Source organism: Myotis brandtii, unplaced genomic scaffold (genome assembly GCF_000412655.1).
Source record: "Myotis brandtii unplaced genomic scaffold, ASM41265v1 scaffold915, whole genome shotgun sequence".
Taxonomy (NCBI): domain Eukaryota; kingdom Metazoa; phylum Chordata; class Mammalia; order Chiroptera; family Vespertilionidae; genus Myotis; species Myotis brandtii.
Window position 1 is genome coordinate 1,795,602 of NW_005371769.1, and position 18,688 is coordinate 1,814,289.

An 18,688-nucleotide genomic window follows, 5' to 3' on the forward strand; every position below is an offset into this window, starting at 1 on the left:
AGGCTCAGGCCCTCAGGACTGCCCACTGCGATGCCAACCCCCCGTCCAGGCTGTCACCGCTGCTGACCTGTGGCTGTTTATCAATCGGAGGTTCCAATGACCCTTTCTTGCATCGCTTAATTGGCCACAGCAGCTCACAGAATTCAGGGAAACAGTTCACTCACTAGATTGCCAGTTAATCATAAAGGATATAACTGGCGACAGGCCGGTGAGAGAGATACGCAGGGCAAGGTGTGGAGAAGGGTGTGGAGGCTCCATGCCCTCCCCGGAGCACCACTGCCCCCGCGCCCACGTGGCCACCACCCTGGAAGCCCTCCAAGCCAGGGCCTGTGGGTTGTGGTGGGGCCTCACTACGCAGCCGGAATGGATTCAGTCATTGGCTATGAAGCCCCTGCCAACTCAGAATCACAGTCCAGACTCAAGTCTTGTGACTTTTCAGCAAGATCATCATACAGTCACGCCACCGCTCAGCAACTTTGTCATCGTTTGAAAGGCGTGTGAACGATCAGGCCAAAGACAGGTGTCAGAGGCCAAGGGCCTGAACCAAAGTCCCGCCTCGCCTCCTCCCACTCTTGGGCGCAGTCACTTGACAGTAACTGCGAGAGAGGGGACCCAGGGGACCCAACTCACGCAGCCCATCTGCCCTGGACAACTGGATGCCCCCTGGGTTTCTCTGCTCTGTCATTCGTGTAACTCTCACTGAAAAGGCGACATCTCAACCTTAGATACAAATGCAAACCCCTCCCGCCACCAGGAGCAAGCCCATCAGACCTGATGGGCAAGATCTGCAGAGCAGAGGCTGGGAAGCCTAGACCTTCCCCATGCAGGGGCTCCCCACGCAGGGAGGGCTCCCCACGCAGGGAGGGCTCCCCACGCAGGAGGGGCTCCCCACACAGGAGGGGGTCCCCACATAGGAGGGCTCCCCACACAGGAGGGGCTCCCCACACAGGAGGGGTTCCCCACGCAGGGGCTCCCCATGCAGGAAGTGCTCCCCACGCAGGGGGCTCCCCACCCCACACAGGAGGGGCTCCCCACACAGGAGGGCTCCCCACGCAGGGAGGGGCTCCCCACTCAGGAGGGGCTCTCCATACAATGGGGTCTGTATGCAGGAGGGGCTCCCCACACAGGAGGGCTCCCCACGCAGGGGGCTCCCCGCCCCATGCAGGAGGGGGTCCCCATGCAGGAGGGGGCCTGCACTTACCCGCACCAGCTGCTGCGGGAAGGGCCCGCGAGAATTCTCCGGCACGTTGATGGGTGGGATGACCCAGTCCCGCTTCTGCCTCCGCAGGCCCAGGCCACTGGAAGGTGGGTGCTGGGGCCACGGCAGTAGCACGTCTCTGGGAGGCGGGGTGAGGTCCAGGGCTGGAGTCTTCCTTCCTTTCTGAGGCATCTGCGGCATCTTTGGGGGTGGGGTGGGGAGGGGGAGACAAGAGCCACCACGTGGTTAGGTTCTGCTCTGAGGAGAAGGCGTCAATTAGAGAATCCGAACTTTCCTGATTGACAGGGAAAGCCGGGATGATGTTGTGAGGAGGGGCTGTGTCAGGGAAAACACCAAACCAGATGCATCTACACAAAGAAACAGAATTACATTGTGGGGAGTGGGGGTGGGGGGAGGGAAGAAGCCACAAAAAATAAGAAAATGCAGTTAACTAACCAATAGAATGGACTGAGCTTTTAAATCCCGAGTGGAAAACAATCACAAAGGGACAAATACATTTTAGTTTAAAAACTCCTGGCTAGGAAAACAGGTCCTAAAAGCAACTGCTGGACTAGGAGCAAAGGGTTAACAGCCTTGCTATACAAACAGCACTTAGAAACCAATAAACATTTTGAATCTTTTTTATAACAGGAAAAGGACATGAATAGAAACTTAATAGCAAAATAAAGGACCAATAAATTTCTAAAACCGCCCATGTTTCCCGGTAATCAAACAAAGCAAAACAATGTGTCCTTTCACCTCCCAAACCGAGTGGGCCGTCTGCAGGGAGAGGGCGGAGGGCGCGGGGCTGGGCGGGAGCAGACCTGGGTCTCACACTATGTGCACGCAAGGGTTCACGGGACACCGGCTAAGTCCCTTCATCTCGCCAAACTCCAGCCACTTCTTTTTTTTGTTTTAAATATTTTTTTTTATTGATTCAGAGAGGAAGGGAGAGGGAAAGATAGAAACACCAATGGCAAGAGAAAATCATTGAGTAGCTGCCTCCTGTACGCCCCTGGGGATTGAGCCCACAACCCGGGCACGTGCCCTTGACCAGAAGCGAACCTGGGATTCAGTTCACAGGCCGATACTCTGTCCACTGAGCCAAACGGGCCAGGGCCAAGTCTTATTTTTCAAAGGATCCAGAAGAGGTGGGACAGAAACGCACCCAGAGGCCACCTGTGTTCTCCGGTCACCAGCGGGTTTATTTTACTTTATTCCTTTTATATTTCTGTGTATCTGAACGCTATCACATGCATGGCTTTCTATAATTAAAGGAGCCAGCAGAACTTCGTGTGTGCACGGGGCACTTACACATCTGTCACCTGTGTTTATTTTCAAGGCGCCCCATATTGCGCCTCAGCCCGGTGTTCCTGGTTGATGTTCACTTCACGCCGAGTCTCGGGCCCCGAGCACGCGAATTCACACGGCAAGGCTGACCTGGGCCAGGACAGCCAAGGCAGAGGGGACAAAACTGGCTGGAGGCGTCTGAGCAATCCTGGCTGGGTCCCCCCTCCCCGCCCCCCAGCTGAGCTCAAGGCCCCTTGAGGCCCCCGGCTGGTCTTAGCATCGTCCTCTGTGGACAGAGAAACTTCCCATTTTGTTTTGCCAAAAAGATGCATAGCAGTAAGTTAAACATGCACACAAAACTGCCTTGTTGATGCCAAAAAAACAACAAACAATAAAACTTCTATACGCCCAGATGCCCAAACTTAAAGCTACTCCAAGGGAAAGCCCATCTGGCCAGCCACACTCCCGTGAGAGACCCGCGGGAACGTCCCGTCGGTCCCTGCTGTCTCATTGTGTGCCGCTCCCAAATTCAAGAGTTTGCCCCAATCAGAGCCGAGGGCTTTCCCAGGTCACTGTCCTCCTTCCTCAGCAAGGAGCCCCGGAGGCACGTGTGGCCTTCTGGCCCTGCTCCCGCGGGCTGGGACACTGCACCCACTGCTGGACGCTGCCTCGGGACCCCTGTCGTGAGGAGCAGGGTGGGTCGTCTGCAGAACTGCGTTTAGGACAGTCCTGGCCACACGCTCTCCCGGCATCCAGGGCACAGCTGCTTTCCACGCCACAGGGGCTGAGCGTTCCGCCGTTTCCACCCAAATCCGCCCCATCGCTAATTCGGTGGAGGCACCCCCACTTTACTATGGACCCAGCAGGGGACTTCAGAGGCGCCAAGGAACACCCGAGGGTACAGCTCATTAGGCAGAGGCAGGATTTGAACCCTGGGAGTCAGACTGCAAGGCCAGAGCACCAGGCGGGGAGTGACCGTCCTCTGCTGGCGGCTCGTGCCTGTGAGGTTGCACCCCTTTCCCAGTCCTGACCTAGGTGGCTGTGCAGAAACCAGGGTCCCAACTGAAGACGTAGTGACAAACCCCAGGCTGTGGAGGGAGCGCTCCGAGGTCCCGGCGAGTCAGGTGCCACCTGGACCTGCTGCCTCTGGGCTGGGCCCGGAATCTGTGTTTAGGGGCCCTCCAGGCGCCACGTGCTCCACAAGCCCACAGCCTTGCCTGGGACTCCTCCGCCGTCCCCAGGTCCCTGCTCAGAAGGGGCCGGGCGGGGTCTGCTCTTGAGCACATCCGCACAGGGCAGCAGGTGGACTCGGCCCAACCCACCTCGTGCACCATGACCCGGGAGCCCCTGCCACAAGCACAGCCTCCGGGGGGCTGTCCGGGTGCCCCCACACCCCGCGTGACGGTGGGAGAGCACAGGTCTGCCTCAGCGGGGCGCTTGGGCACCAGCAGATGCTCACCTGAGCCTTCTGAGTTACAGACACAGAACTTCAAAGGGCTTCAAAGAGCCATTGCAAAGCCCAGACGCCCTGCTTTATCTTCATTTGCTCAGGAAGAGCTTCCCGGCATTAATTTCCCTAGTGCTGTTTAAATAAATTGCCTGTATTTGCGACTATTTTAAAGCTATGAGACAAATGTAATAACAAATCTGGGGAAAATTGGCGCCAGCCCTGAGCCCGCTTCAGCCAGCAGGACGTTCCCACCTCTCCGGGAGGCCCAAGGTGACGGGCAGGGACTTGGATGGGGCGAGTGTGTCCTGGACACCCGTGACCCGGGCCCTCTCGGAGCATGGCATGTAGCACTGCCCGGCTAAGCCCCCAAGTTCATGGGCCAGCTTCATGATGCCTCCAAATCCCATCATTCACCACCCTCACCTCCCCGGCCCAAACCTGAACTCCAAGTGACCTGTCCTCCGCCTCCACCTGCCTGTCCCTCATCCCGCACCCCATTTTCCTGAGCTCCCTTCCCAGGCCCCGCCTGCGCCCGCCTGGCCCCTCGTCGGGGACTGCTGTCTGACTGTGAGTGTAACTGACTATGACTCCCAGGTGAGGCCCTCAGGGACTCATCACTATCACCTAGAGGTGGGCCACCTCCTCCCAGCGGCCCTCGCAAGTGAAAGATGAATAATGCAAGACTGACCTGGGGCAGGCTTTAAATTATCGCCTTAAAAAACAGAGGAAAAGAAAGTGCCAGGGAGGACGGCGGTCACACACCTCCTCCAGTCACCATGCATGATGTATCCTTCTCTGTCCAACTGCACAGATTAGGAACACAGGGTTATGAAGAGCCAGGTGTGCGCACGGGCTGCGAGCCAGCGGGCCGGCCCCTAACACACTCGGGGGTCACTGCACGGGGGGTGTAATAACCCAGGGTTGGCCTTCGGAGCAGGAGCCCTGGGTGCCTCCCCGGGCCTCCCGCCATGAAGGTTGAAGTGGGTGTGGACTGGCTGGCAGGTGAGTGAGTTTCCAGGTGATAGGAATGCCGAGGACCACACAGTCTTGACCCAACAAATTAGGCTCCCCAGGTGGGCCAGGGGTCCGCATGGTGGATGTGCCCGGAGCTCCACGGTGCTGCAGGAGCGCCTCTGAGACGCAGGGACACTAGAGCAAGGGCCGGGCCGGGCCAGCCTCAGGAGCAGTGGGCGAGAGGGAGCGCGGGAGAGCTGGGCGGCCGGGACTGGGCTCCTGTGTGGGGAGCGAGGCTCCCGTTCTCCGAGAAGGTAGCGCAGTAGAAGCTGCTCCGAAGCCAGCCGCATGTGGCACCATTCCCGAGTGCCTTTCTAAGGATGCCCAGCAGCTCACCCTTTGAAGACAGGGTCCCAGATGACAGCCTGCTGTCCCCACAGGCCTTCCCACCCGTCAGGTCCTGGGCGGGCCTGCTGGACGCTTCCTGAGCACCTTAAATTCTCCCCGGTTTGAGAAAACGGCATGGACACAAGCCCACCTCATTCGATAATGCAATTAACGGAACCATGTCTGTTAGGTTCCTGTGGGACACGCCCACTCGGCTCGGTGACCACTGATATCTTTGAGGCCTCTCCTCAATCAAGGGCTCCAGGTTGGCCCTGCCCCAGATGGAATCTTCAGCTCCCCTGACCCAGGACAGCAATTCCTCTGATTGGCAGCGCAGCTGGGCAGACCCCTAATGCCGAGACTGGCTTCTTTGGAGGGGGCTATGTTGCAATTTGCATGAGCAGAGAACAAGGAGGTGGGGGCTCCCTGACTTTTCCTGCTCTCCCGGTCTATCTCGCCACAGTCTGCACGACCCTGTGTGTGGCCGAGGGGTGGATCCGTGCTCGCCCAGGATGGAAGGTCCGGGAGGCCCGCGAGGAGGCCGCGATCAGCCCTCCCTCACTCCGGGGCGCACACAGCAGTCCCGCCCAGCCTGTGGGCCTTCTTTCCTTTTGACGAACTGTGTCCAGCCTTCCACCTGTCACACCCAGACCCACCGACACCGGCTCGCCAGGCGGCTCTGATGGTTGGGAAAGGGCCCAGGCCCCGCATGCGAACACCACGTCTCAGGGCCCTGGAGTCCCGAGGTTGCTCAGCTCCTAGGGGCTGTCCGCAGGATGAAACATGTGGGAACCCGCACTGCTTCTGTCCTATGAACGGACACGACTCACCTTAGGACCGGGCGGGGGAGCGTGCCCAGATGCCAGTGCCATTTCCACTCTTCTGTGTCTCCCACTCAGCCGTCCTCCCCTTTTCTGCTTCCTCATAGCTTTGGGGTAAACATGCTTTAATAAAGGAAACAGCGTGTCCTCCCCGCCCCCTCCCCCAAATGTCAAACCTGCTGCTGATTGTCAGAGACAATAACTCAATTTCTTAAAAAGAAAAAAAAGGCACTATATTCTATGCAGCTGGTTCTCCTTCCCTTCAATGTATGTTTCAGAAGCGGCACAGTTTGCTCACCTGCAAACACGTATATTTAAAATACTTAGCCAGGGCACTGAACGCAACCTTGCGGCTGGTTTCCATGGTAGCTAAGGACGGACAGAATGAAATGGTGCTTAACAAACAGAAAATAAAAGGACAGAGGCACCGCCGCTCTTTACAAGCAGATGCTGTGAGCCATTTAAATAACACGGGCGTGCCCGTGGTGCTGAGGCGGCACGTAGCTGAGTGCGCTCTTCTGTCCATGACACCGGGGGGCTGGACTCGCGGTTCCCCCAAGCTCCACGCTAGTCCTCATTTCCCATCTCTTCTAAGGTGGAGTCCTTCTGGAACGTCCCACAGGCACCAGAGAAAGGTTTCCTGAGCGGCTAGCACGAGCGCTTCCGCATCATCCACTGGAACGAAAAGCCTCAGCGCTAACTTTCCGCACCCGTCCCTCCTGCCCCACGGGCTCACCCACGCGAGGTGGGGCTGGCCCGCCCTCGCTTACACCTGGGGATGGGCGCCCAGGAGGCCAGGGCCAGGGTCCCCTCTGCCCCTCGGCTGAAAGGGTGGGCATGGCATGTGGGCTGCGGCTCTGAGGGTGTATGCGTGTATATGTGTATGCCCGTGTGCATATGTGGATGTGTATGCACATGCACATATCTGTACATGCACATATGTATGCATGTGTGTATGCGTGTGTATGTGCATGTGTGTATGTAACTACCATGTGGCTGGCCTTGCTCTAGAGCAGGGGTCCTCAAACTTTTTAAACAGGGGGCCAGTTCACTGTCCCTCAGACCGTTAGAGGGCCGGGCCTTACACTTAAGAAGGGGTCCTCAAACTTTTTAAACAGGGGGCCAGTTCAATGACCCCTGCTCTAGAGAATCAAGAAATCATGTTTAGTGAGCACTATCTGAAATGAAATCACCTTTCAGTTTACAGGGAAAAATACAATCACAGTAAAAATTTAAATTAGTAAGTTAAGCCAAAATATGTCACTTTTCCCAGAGTTGTTAATGGTGGAAATGAATGGAGTGGTTCATGTTGGCGTCATTAGTGAGAAAAATGGTCAGTTCCATCTGCTCGGATGATTCTGGAAGGCCTCGGCCAGGACGAGGGAAGGGTTTGACTGAGGCCTAACCAGACAAAACCAGGTCCAGGTAGTGGTCCCCCCCCCGCCCCCTCGTCATCCTCGGGAGCTTCCCTGCCTATAGGGCCCTTTCTCGCCCCCTTGCTCCCCACACCGCCCTGGGCCGCAGCAAGTCACCTGTGAGGGCTCGTTGTCTTGTCCTGTCCCAGCAGGTCTCACTGAGACAGTGCCCGGGCAGTGTCCTCTACGGGGACCGGCTAGGGAAGGTGACTGATGCCGCTGCCGCTGCCGCTCCTCAGCCTGGCTGTGCCCTGGTCCAGCTGCAGGGGCCGCCCTGTGAGGCCATTTGTCGCCTGGAGCACCGCCTAAGTGTGACCTCCACCCTGTGACTCCTGCCTGCCCAGAGAGCGCAGCCCCCGGCAGCTGAGGTGCGTGGGCCAGGGCTGCCATCGGAAAAGCCAGGGCAAAGGAGACTCTCACCTATGAGAACAGTGACTCCCGCCTTCATCCCTACGAAGAGTTATAGGCGGCGATTATTTTGGGGAGCCCTGTTCATCTGTTGAATACCCACCTTGGGGCGGGGCATTGACAGGGCTGTGGGCTCTGCTGGCCGCTGTGCGGGTCTTTGCTGTGGAAGAATGCACAGAGCACATGGGGACAGGGGTCTCACCCCCACGGCCGTCGAGCGGGTCTGTAGCAGCCTCATGCGTGGCGCTGTCTGAGGGGAGGGGCTGACACTCATCAAAGCAGCTGGCATCGTCCCGGGAACGGGAGCGCGGACGCCTGGCCCATGACACTGCTGCCGCAGAGTTGCTGTTTCTCAGCGCACGGGCAGGGCCGTCTCTGGGAAAGGACAGAAGGACCAGCTCGCTGCTTCCGGGCGGCACCTAGTGACCTCAGGTGCTTCCCCAAGGTGACACCTGGCATGCAAGCCCCAGGTGGCCCCTTGGAGGAAGCTCTGGACCCGTGTGTCAAGGTTCAGGCCGCACACCAGCCCTCTGGCGCTCACAGGGACACAGGCCACGCAGGGATCCACACGCGGTGGGCCTGACCTCTGGCGCCTCATCTCTCGGGTGGACACAGGAATGGTTCTCAACCAGGTCCTCCCTTCCACTGTTTTATAAATAACCTGGGCCCATGGAGACACACTCTCGGGGATGGAGGGGTGACAACTGTGGGGATGGGGCAGGGGAGACCATGGGGATGGAGGGTCACAGGCCACGGGACGCAGGGCTAAAGAATCGGGGCTCAGCAAGCCTGGTTCTCGCTGTTGTGGAGACCCGAGCGGCTGAACGAAGAGGCCTTGAGGGCGTCTGGGGCGCTGGGTGGGCCCCAGGTCGGGACTCATCCCGCCTTCAGGGTGATGGGGCATCTGCACTCCCGGGGGTTGAGTCTCCACCTCGGCAGGAAGACACAGGTCCCACCCCTGGTGTGAGTGTCCGGGGGCCACCGCCCCCCACCGCAGACTGGGCGCTTCAACAGCAGACATTCCCCCTCAGCTCCGAGGGCTGGAAGTCTGGGGTCCAGGGCGGGCGGGCAGGTTCCTCCGGAGGAAGGAGAGGCCGCTCCAGGCCCCTCTGGAGGTGCCGTGGTGGTCTGTCACCGCGGGGGCCCTTGGCCTGCAGAAGCACCGCCCGACCTCTGTCACACAGCGCTCCCCTCTGCGTGCCTGTCACAGGGCGCCAGGCAGGTGAGGTCGGGCCCCCGATGCCCTCACTTCACTAAGGACGTTTGCACACCCTACACACACACAGACCCATCTCTGGGCCTGTAGGTTGGGGCTCCGACAAGAGTTCCAGGGGGACACAACTCAGCCCACATGCCTGGGGGGCAGGAAGCCCGAGGGAAGAACGCGGTCGGCCGTGGGCAGTCTGACACAGGGGTGTCGCTGGGCTGAGTCTCTTTCATAAACGCTGACACAGCCATAAGACCCAATATTAGCTTCATAAACAAGGGTTTCTTCTTTGCAAACTATACCCACAGGCCCCATTGCCCCTTCCAAGTGCCACTGTGCCTGAGCTGACAGGTGGGGGCCGTTTCTCGTCAGTGAGTACTGTGGCCGGGCTACTGCTCGGATCCCCGAGGCGCTCAGCACTCCCCAGGGAAGTACATGACCGCATTTGCATTTTCTAATTGAATTGCTATCGGCTTTCCTGCAAGACTACACACACCAAGCGTTCTCCTCACCCAAGTGCGCTTTGCCTGCCGAACGCCCGCCTGTCAGCAGTTGCTAGGAGCGGAGAGGATGGGAAGGAGAAACGCTGCCAAATCTGTACGGCTCATCGGAGTGTAAAGCTGTCGGCCTGCCCAGCTCCACCCAGGCCACTGAGCAACAGGCACGGAGGAGCCTGGACCTTCGAGGATGAAACGCCATCCTCCAGGGCATCGCTTCCAGGCTCCCTTCCTAAGAGCGCCCCCAGACTTCCAACACTGCAAACTGCTCCCTTAAAGGAGGCCCTGTTTCTAGAACCTTCTGCCGACAGAAACCTTGCTCACTGTGTCCTGTCTGAACCCCCCACCTTGTCCAATCCCAGCCAGGGATCTGGACACTGAAAACAGTGTTAAAATTGTGAATTACAAACTACCTGCATTCAAGTGCTTGAAACATCAGTGAGCAGTTAAATGATCACAGAATGAACACCTGCCCCCAAGCCCTGCCTCATGTTCTCTGGCCCCACCCAGCCCCTCCTCCCGCCTCCCACAGGCGACCTCTGTCCCGAATGTCACACACGGGGACCCACTTGGGTGCAGTCACACAGTGTGCGTGTCCTGCCTGGCGTCTGCCTTCTCCCCTCACGTGTGTCGAGGACACTCACTCATGTTGCTGCTGCTTGGGACTGGGATTGGACCCCGAGCCTGGGGTCTGCGTGGTAGGACCCCCAGCCGCGTCTGTGGAGCTGGAGAGCAGCTCAGGCGGAGAACCCTTCCCTTCGGTGTCGGATGAGCTGTGAGTAGAGGAAGTGGTTTCCTTTTACTTGAGTACACGTATGTTCAACTGAGTGAGCATGCCAAATCAGGGTCTAAAGAAGTTGCACCAAAATACACCCCCACGTGAGTGCAGGAAAATGCCAACTGCACCCGTCCTCACCCATATGGGTGTTATCACTCTCGGTGTGGAGCCCGGGTCTGCCTTGCCCTGCGAGGCTGATGCGGCCACACTGGTCGAGCCTGGCTCTCCTCCTTCACCCGGTGACTGATATCCTCTGTGCACTCGGATGTGCGCCCTTAGTTGTCAGGTGTTAGAAATACCCTCTCCCATCCCCAGGCTCAACGTTTCACTTTCTGAAGTGGCTGCTTTGGTGAGCAGAGGTGTGAGAAGGCGGCCCCACGACACCCTCCTCACATGCTCTGCCAGTCGTCTCGCCTTGTCTTGCTCACGTAGATTCACAGTCCACGGGGAGCTGGTGGCGGGGTGTGCGTGGGAGGCGCCGTGGGCCCAGCGTCAGTATTGAAAGACAGTCCTCCCACCCTATTCAAAGTAGGGCTTGGCAAACGTTTTGTTAAAGGACCAGAGTTAAAGATTTTAGGCCAGGGGGGGGCAAACTTTTTGACTCGAGGGCCACAATGGGTTCTTAAACTGGACCGGAGGGCCGGAACAAAAGCATGGATGGAGTGTTTGTGTGAACTAATATAAATTCAAAGTAAACATCATTACATAAAAGGGTACGGTTTTTTTTTTTTTAGTTTTATTCATTTCAAACGGGCCGGATCTGGCCCTCGGGCCGTAGTTTGCCCACGGCTGTTTTAGGCATTGGGGGCCAAGGAGCGAAACCAAGGCTATTAATACAACACTTTTACAACCATTTAAATTGTAGGAACCATTCTTAGCTGGCTGGCTGACCTCTGGTACTCCTACAAAAACCAAGGGTCTTCAGCATGTGCGTGTGACAGAATTCGCCAAACTGTCTATGTGAAGTGGGCGAATCTTATTGTACAAAAGGGATGCCTTTATGAAGATGACCTTTTATTTAAAGGTTTAAACATCTTTTTCTGGGCTTGCTCTTCTGTTCCATTTGTCCATCTGACCCTCTTCGCGCCCAAACCATACCATTTTAGCTCTAACAGTTCAGTGGTTCTGCCACAGGGGGCAACGCTGCAATCAATGACTGGAGATTGCATTGGCTGCATATGGGGTGGTGTGGGTGCTCCTGGCCTCCCGGGGGTGGAGGCCAGGGTTGCTGGCAACACCCTACAGTGCAGGGCAGCCCCAAATGCCAACAGCGTGAGGCTGAGAAGCTTGGCTGGGTCTACTAGTGTGTCTTGATGCCCAAGTCCCGTGTTCCTGTTATTCTAGGCCATTCTTGGCCTTTGCATTCCATTTAAAAAATGTAAAGTCAGCTTGTTAACCTCCTACGAACAGGCAAAAACCATGCTGGGAATGTGCTGAGTCTGCAGAAACCTTTGGGTAGAACCAGCATTCCTACAACACAAAACCTGCTGAGTAGCACACCCCTCTCTTTTAAAGGATTCTTTAATTGTTCTCAATAATATGGAAGGGTCTTGAACAGTTTTGTTAGGCTTACTTCTAGTTGCATGACCATTTCCATGCTTTCGTAATTCATATCCAGCTCAAATTTCATTTTCTGATGATTTATTCCGGTCTGTAGAAGGAGGATGGCTTTTCCATCCTTGCTACCCTCACTCATTGACTGCAGCGTGCTACTTACAGGTTCTTCCAGATCTTCAGTCACATCGTATCAGCTACAAATGTCAGTTCTATTTATTTTGATCTCCTTTTCTTGCCTAACCTTGGCTTGAACCCCCAGCATGTGATGTAGGAATGACCTTGTCCTCTTTGCAATGTCAAGGAAGGCTTTGGCTATTCCAAAAGTAGACTGGAGGTTTGCTGTCTGCTTTTCGTAGACACCCTTTACAGCATTAAGGACAGTCCTTTCTTTCCCTAATTGGCTGAATATTTTCATCCTGAATGAAGGTGAAATTTTACAATCACTATGCACTTTACTCTGTGTTGAATTACATGGACTAACTTCCACATGTTAAATAACCTTGCAGTCTTGCACACACTGGTGTGGCCGTGGCTTATTTTATGTATACATGGCTGGATTCGTTTGTTAATATTTTGTTTAGGTATTTTTTTCCCCATCTACTTGTGAGCAGGCTGGCCTATAGTGACCTCCCTGCTGTTCTTTCAAGGTTTTGGCTGGTTCTGGACACAGCTCTTGCTGGCTCTGAGGAGAGCTCGTGGTGGCTTGGACATGGCGCTTGCGTGTTTGGGGAATGACTCCTCTTGCTCAGCTCTCTGGACAATGTGTACAGGATTAATTTCAATTGCTCTTTAAGGCTTAGGTAGGATTTACCAGTGGAGCCATGATGGTGTGGGCATTTCTTTAAGATAAGGATTTTAATTTAAATTTTGTTTGGAATAATAAACAGTGCAGATTTCCTTCTCATGCTAGTTTCGGTGAGCTGTATATTTCTAGAATGTTATCCGTTTCACGTGTGTTTTCAAAAGGTTGGCACAGATCATACATAATATCCTTAAATGCTCTTTATAGTTTATGACATTGATCACGATGCCCTCTTTTCATTCCTGATTAGGATAATTTGCAATTTCTTTTTTCTTATACAACCCAATTGGGTTAGTAGTTTATTTTATTGTAATCCTCGCTTGAAGATATGCTTTTATTGTTTTGTTTTTTTTTCAAGAGAGAGAGGAAGGGAGAGAGAAACATCGATCAGTTATATGTGCCCTGACTGGGGATTGAACCTGTAACCTTTTGGTGTACGGGACAATGCTCCAAGCAACCGAGTCACCCGGCCAGGGCTTGGCTTAGTAGTTTATAGAGCCAGGTTCTGTCTGTTGATTCTGTCTATATATTTTCTCCTCTTGGTTTTTCTGTTTCCTTCTTTCTACTTTGTGTTTCACTTCCTGTTCTTTTCATAATTTCTTGACATCGATGTTTAGATATGATTTTCTGCCTTGTCAGCCAGTAAGTTGGAGAAGCCCTGGTTCAAACCCGCAGCCAGGCAGGCAGGCCCCTCCATGGTGGGGCTCCGCTGCACTAACAGCCACTTTTCACTCCTCTCTAGAACATTGCTTCTCCCATGTAGCAAAGGGGTTGCAGTCACATGGCTCAGTTTCTCCGTCTGCAGTGCCCACTGTGGACACGTGAGGGTTTGGAGAGATGATGCCATGTAGAGCAGGGTCTGTGTGACATCCTGGAAGTCAGGCCAGGCTGCTTTGGGTTCGGAGTAAAAGGAAAAAGGAAGCCATGCAGGTGACGAGACTGGAACCAGGCCTGGTCGGTGGGCTGCAGACTGCCCGCTGTCTCTTATGGTCACAGTTCACACATGTGGGTGTGCAGCCCCACAGATGCTCTGAGCCTGGGCCACGGATTCCGTGTCCTGTTCTGCCAGAACAGCCTGGGCTGGCGGTGCACTCCTACGGGGACTAATTGCAACCACCTTCCACGGAGGACCAGGGGCTGCCTGCATCAGAGCCTCCTCATTAACATGCCTAACAACAGGCATGTTCTCAATTAGTGCCTTTTATCTGAGGCTTAAAGGAGCCTGTTCTTTGCTCAGGAGGCACACAGGGTCTGCACCAGAGTCAGGGATGGCGGCTTACTACCGCTTCCCTGTCCTTCAGCCCCTGTCCCCGCCACCTGCAGGGAGGGGCCCCACATGGGACAGTGTCCCCAGGGCTGCCCCGGGGCTTGCCTTGCTCACTGCCTTTTCTTCTGGACACGGCTTGTGATAACCACTCAGGAGAGAGGAAAAACTAGTCATTGGACCTGGTTTTCGTCACCACAGGACGAGGCCCTTGCCTTGGGGACACCTGGTTCAAGGCGCTCGAGGTGTCCCTCCCCGTGGAGTCAGCTCACCAATGAGAACGCTACCACCTGAGTCACCACATTCTCTTTTGCAACCACCTCTAAAAACAAGACGCAGACCCCATTTTCCTAAAGTGGGTTCCCTGGAACACCTCTCTTGCCAAAAATTCCATGAAAAGGGTTCCGTGGCCAAGAGATTTGGGGAAACTTGCAGACTGTCCCAGTGAGGTTCAGACAACAGATTTGCATAAGGTTTTGGGCAAATCGATAGAAAGGATTCTGGTCAGCTTGGTTTAACCCTTTAATGCCCACGGGCCCTCTTCTGAGGGAGCTGTGAACGCCACTCAAGGTCACCTTGTACTGCTTCACCCGTGTGCTCCTTTGCTAACGAGCCACACATGCAGTCCCGATGACATGGACCGCACAGACCTCTCGTGGGCTGTCAGGGGCCTCACGTACTTTCTCCCCCCACCAGTTGTCCCTGGGGGCAGGTGGCCGTGAGCAGCAGGGCTGGGACTTCCCTGCTGGCCCCGCAGCCCCCACACCCAAGGCCGATGCAGCAGCCGAACATGGGACCAGCAGAAAAGGACTAAGACCTGGCCCCGTGGACACGTGAACCGTAACATTGAGGATTTGGGGGGCTGGCCATGGGTTGCTAGGCAATGTAGCAATGAGAGAGGCCTTTTAGGAACCGGGGAGGGTGAATTCACCCCACTCCGACCTACAGAGACAGGCCCTGCAGGCAAGTTGGGGGAAGTGAAGTCAGAGGGAGGGTGGTGAATGTCGCTCCATCTTTTTCCTCCGTCTCCTCCCTGCTCCCTCCCTGTCTTCTCCCTCCTTCTGTCCTCCCCTCCCCCTTCTTCTGAGGCCCCTCCTGCTGTCCCAGCCACCGGGGTGGCCTGTCTTCCGGGGCCTTTGCAGGGTACAAGGGCCTGAGGAGGAAGGGCATGCACCATGCCCACCGTGGCGGCCCACCTTACCTTGTGTCCAGAGAGGGGGGACGAGGTCTGGGCCACCAGCAGCCGCACCAGGGCGTCCCATCGCTGCGCCATCTGGTGGTCCCACGCGGTCACAGTGAAGGCCACCTCCTCAGAGGGGAGCCACAGTTCCCGGGCGGCGAAGATCGTCCCGTCTGCCCCGACTTTGAAGTCCATGCTGCTGGTCTCATACTGCGTCCCCTCGGTCCCCAGACAGCTGCTGAACTTGACTGCAAGAGGAGGGAGAGGGGGTCAGGACCCGGGGGTGTGGGGGAGGGGAAGGCAGACGTGGTCACATGGCTTCCTTCCAGGCAGCAGGTCTGGTTTCTAAGGACAGCAGGAATCAGCCACGACAGGGATGTATTTTGTCAGGTCTGGGGCTTTCTCTCTCCCCCTGGGGAACACGGAGAGGCCTCAAAAAAAGGAACTAAAAACCAGTGGCGGCTTTTCGACACCTAGGCCAGCTGTGCCATGCTCTCCCGAGACCTAGGCCAGCTGTGCCATGCTCTCCCGAGACCTAGCACAGCTGTGCCGCGCTCCTGCGGGCATCTCGGAGTCTGGGCGTGGGGTGTTGTCCACCTGAAGCACGACCCCCACGCCCACCACACGCAAACTGCGCCCCACAGGCTTTGAAGGCCCTAGTGGCCATTTCCCACCCAAGACGGCCAAGTGCGGGACGGAGAAGAGCAGCTCTGGGCAGGGCTTGCATCCGCTGTGGCCTCAGGTCCGTTTTATTCTGCACACAAACCTGGCTCCTGCGAACTGTCCACCAGGCCGGCGGCCGGCGATGGGCCGGCAGCGACCTCGGGCAGCCAGGTGCTTTGTCGGTGACCGGGAGGTGGAGTGCAGGCAGCTAGGCTGCCCCTCTGCCAGGCAGGCATGGTGTTTGCTTCCCAAACATGAGTTAGGCACCGGACTGCCGGCCCCCAGTGAGGCACTTGCCATTCCGCGCGGGGACACCCCCGAGCCGGCGCTGGACCTGCACGCGCACCCTCCACGTGCGCCTCCGGGCCGCCTCGTGCCTGTAAACTCCGAGGCCCCGCAGCCCGTGTCACACTCTGCTGATAAGAGCGATGGATAAAGTTACCCCGTATTTATAAAAATGTGAGTCCCTCAGCAATTATGGTGGGAGGATCGGTTTTTGAAGCAATTTCACTGTCACTGCTTACATGATTTAATTGCTATTTATTCTAGAAACTAAAAAAAGCTCCTCGCGGCTACACCGATGCAGTGTTTTCCCTCCGTGTTCACCAGCTTACCGTCGCCTGCTCAGAAATAATAAATAACACGCGTTCCCTCGTATCAAATCCTTCACCTTCCCCAGCGCCCCAGTTACCCACACCTCCCACTTGCGGGTTGATTATAAAACGTTTTTAAATGGGATGAAACCAGGCGTTTCTGCCTCGTCTGGCCCAGGGGAGCCCACACGTGGAGCCCCCGGGCGGACAGAGGGGGTAGTGAGTGGCCGTGGCTCCGTGGAATTGTCCCTTTGATAGAGGAGCCATGGCCTTGTTTTCATGTGACAGGAAAATTCCAGGCTGCTTTAGAGCACCGCTCCTCAAGGCAAACAAATTAAAATGAGCAAACACTGAGCCCGCCAGTTGTGACACGGACACACAAACATGACAGTTCCGTGACTGCTGAGACATTAGCCCTCGATGCAGGGATGAGCACCTTCGTTCTCCACGAGCAGGTTTCTAACACCAATGGGCTTGCACAGCCCGGGGTTCGCGCCTCGGGACCCAGGCCATGCGTTCGGTTGAAAAAACAGGCCCCGGCTGTGCTGGCGCCCGTGCAGGTGTCAACGCGCCCTCAGAGCAGCGCAGCTGGCGGCCCCAGCCGGGCGGGTGCTGCCGCAGGAGCGGGCTTCTCAGGTGATGGGCGTCCCCTGTGGCCGGGGACCCTCGGGGTGTTGGAGATGATGCCACCAGAAACGGCTGCCATGTCCAACCTCCGAGACACCACACCTGTGGCTCAGTCAAGGGCTCCCCACGTGGGTGCTCACATGGTCTGTGGGTTTTACACGCCAGCGCCCTTCCAGTCTGTGTCTAACTAGAACCCGTTCAGTCATGAACAAGCATGGGGGGGGCCTGTGACAACCTGAAGCCCCCGTGTCCGGCTTCAGTGTGACTACGACTTGGGCGATCTGCTCTGTCCGACGGGTCGTCACCTTATATTTGTATTTGTATTTGATCTAATTTCTCTTTGTCTTAAGGAGAAATTTAAAATCCAGTGGCATCGCTAGAAAGTGTTTCCCTCAATGTATTAGATAAAACCGTCAAATACGGAAAAACTTGTACTGTATTCTGATTTAAATTCAATTACACATCCATCCTAGTTCACATTAGGTTGCTCGGGGAAGTGCCTTGTTCCCCATGCCCAGCACCCCGCGCGAGCCTGACAGGAGGCACAGTCGGCAGGTGGCATTGTCCCATTTTGCAGCTGAGGAAACTGAGGCTCACAGACACGTCGCACCTTCTGGCAGCGGCAAGAGGAGGCAGCGGGACTGGGACCCTGGCCTGCCATGTGAGGCTGGTTCTCTGGGAGGGGCAAGGCGACCCTCGGATGCCTAGCGATGTGGCATCCAGGTCCTCTTGGGGGACTTCCTGCCGCTGCCTAGAGAAATCTGACCCGGGGGGACTCCTGTCCACTCACGGAGGCTGCGATTCCCAGGCCTCCATGGCCACACGGTCCCCACGTGAGGAGGCTGCCTGTGACCCTGCCCTCCGGGGCCAGAGACCCAGCACTGTGAGGCGGAACGTCGTTTCCTGGGGAGAAATCAGCTGTGGGGTTGCAACAAAGGTCACAGCCCCTTTGGGCTCCACTGATGGAGACCTGCTTGGAGGGGCGCCTCCTCCATCTTGGACCCCACTCGGGATCCCTGACGCCTACCCAACAGCCCGACTGCTGTGCGCCTCACTGCGGTGCGCTAATTCCTCCCATTAGTGTCAAACACACTTGACAAGAGAGAGAAGATATCCTGAGAGAAGTTAAAGCCAAAGTTTAAACACACACAGTCCAGCCCCCATTGCCTCTGCCCCCCGCGTGGTGGTGGCCAGGCACTTGGACAGCCAGTGCTGGGGGAGGAGGGCAGGGTGCATGGGCCCTGGCACAAGAGTCAGCGCTGCTTCCAGAGGAGGCCTGGGAGGGGTGGGGTGAGCATATGACTGTCCCCTGGGCCACAGACACCAACAGATGGTCAATGTCAGGGTGCCATCCCTGCCAGTGTGCCCTGTGGGGACCGTGTGCCCTGTGGGGACTGTGTACCCTGTGGGGACCGTGTGCCCTGTGTGGACTGTGTACCCTGTGGGGATCGTGTGCCCTGTGGGGACCGTGTGCATGGTGGGGACCGTGTGCCCTGTGGGGACCGTGTGCATGGTGGGGACCGTGTGCCCTGTGGGGACCGTGTGCATGGTGGGGACCGTGTGCCCTGTGGGGACCGTGTGCATGGTGGGGACCGTG

The 18,688-nt window shown here is 56.5% G+C and overlaps 1 protein-coding gene across 1 annotated transcript in view; it reads right to left on the minus strand.

Moving 5' to 3' along the window:
* The window catches only part of CDH4 (cadherin 4, type 1, R-cadherin (retinal)), a 151,752-nt gene that overhangs the window by 94,599 nt on the left and 38,465 nt on the right, over positions 1-18,688 (minus strand). The window contains exons 3-4 of the mRNA XM_014532776.1: positions 15,230-15,456; positions 1,202-1,399 (exon numbers count right to left, since the gene is read on the minus strand). Coding sequence (XP_014388262.1) covers positions 1,202-1,399; positions 15,230-15,403 — 372 coding nt within the window. The 5' untranslated portion in view covers positions 15,404-15,456. The remainder of the gene's footprint in view (positions 1-1,201; positions 1,400-15,229; positions 15,457-18,688) is intronic.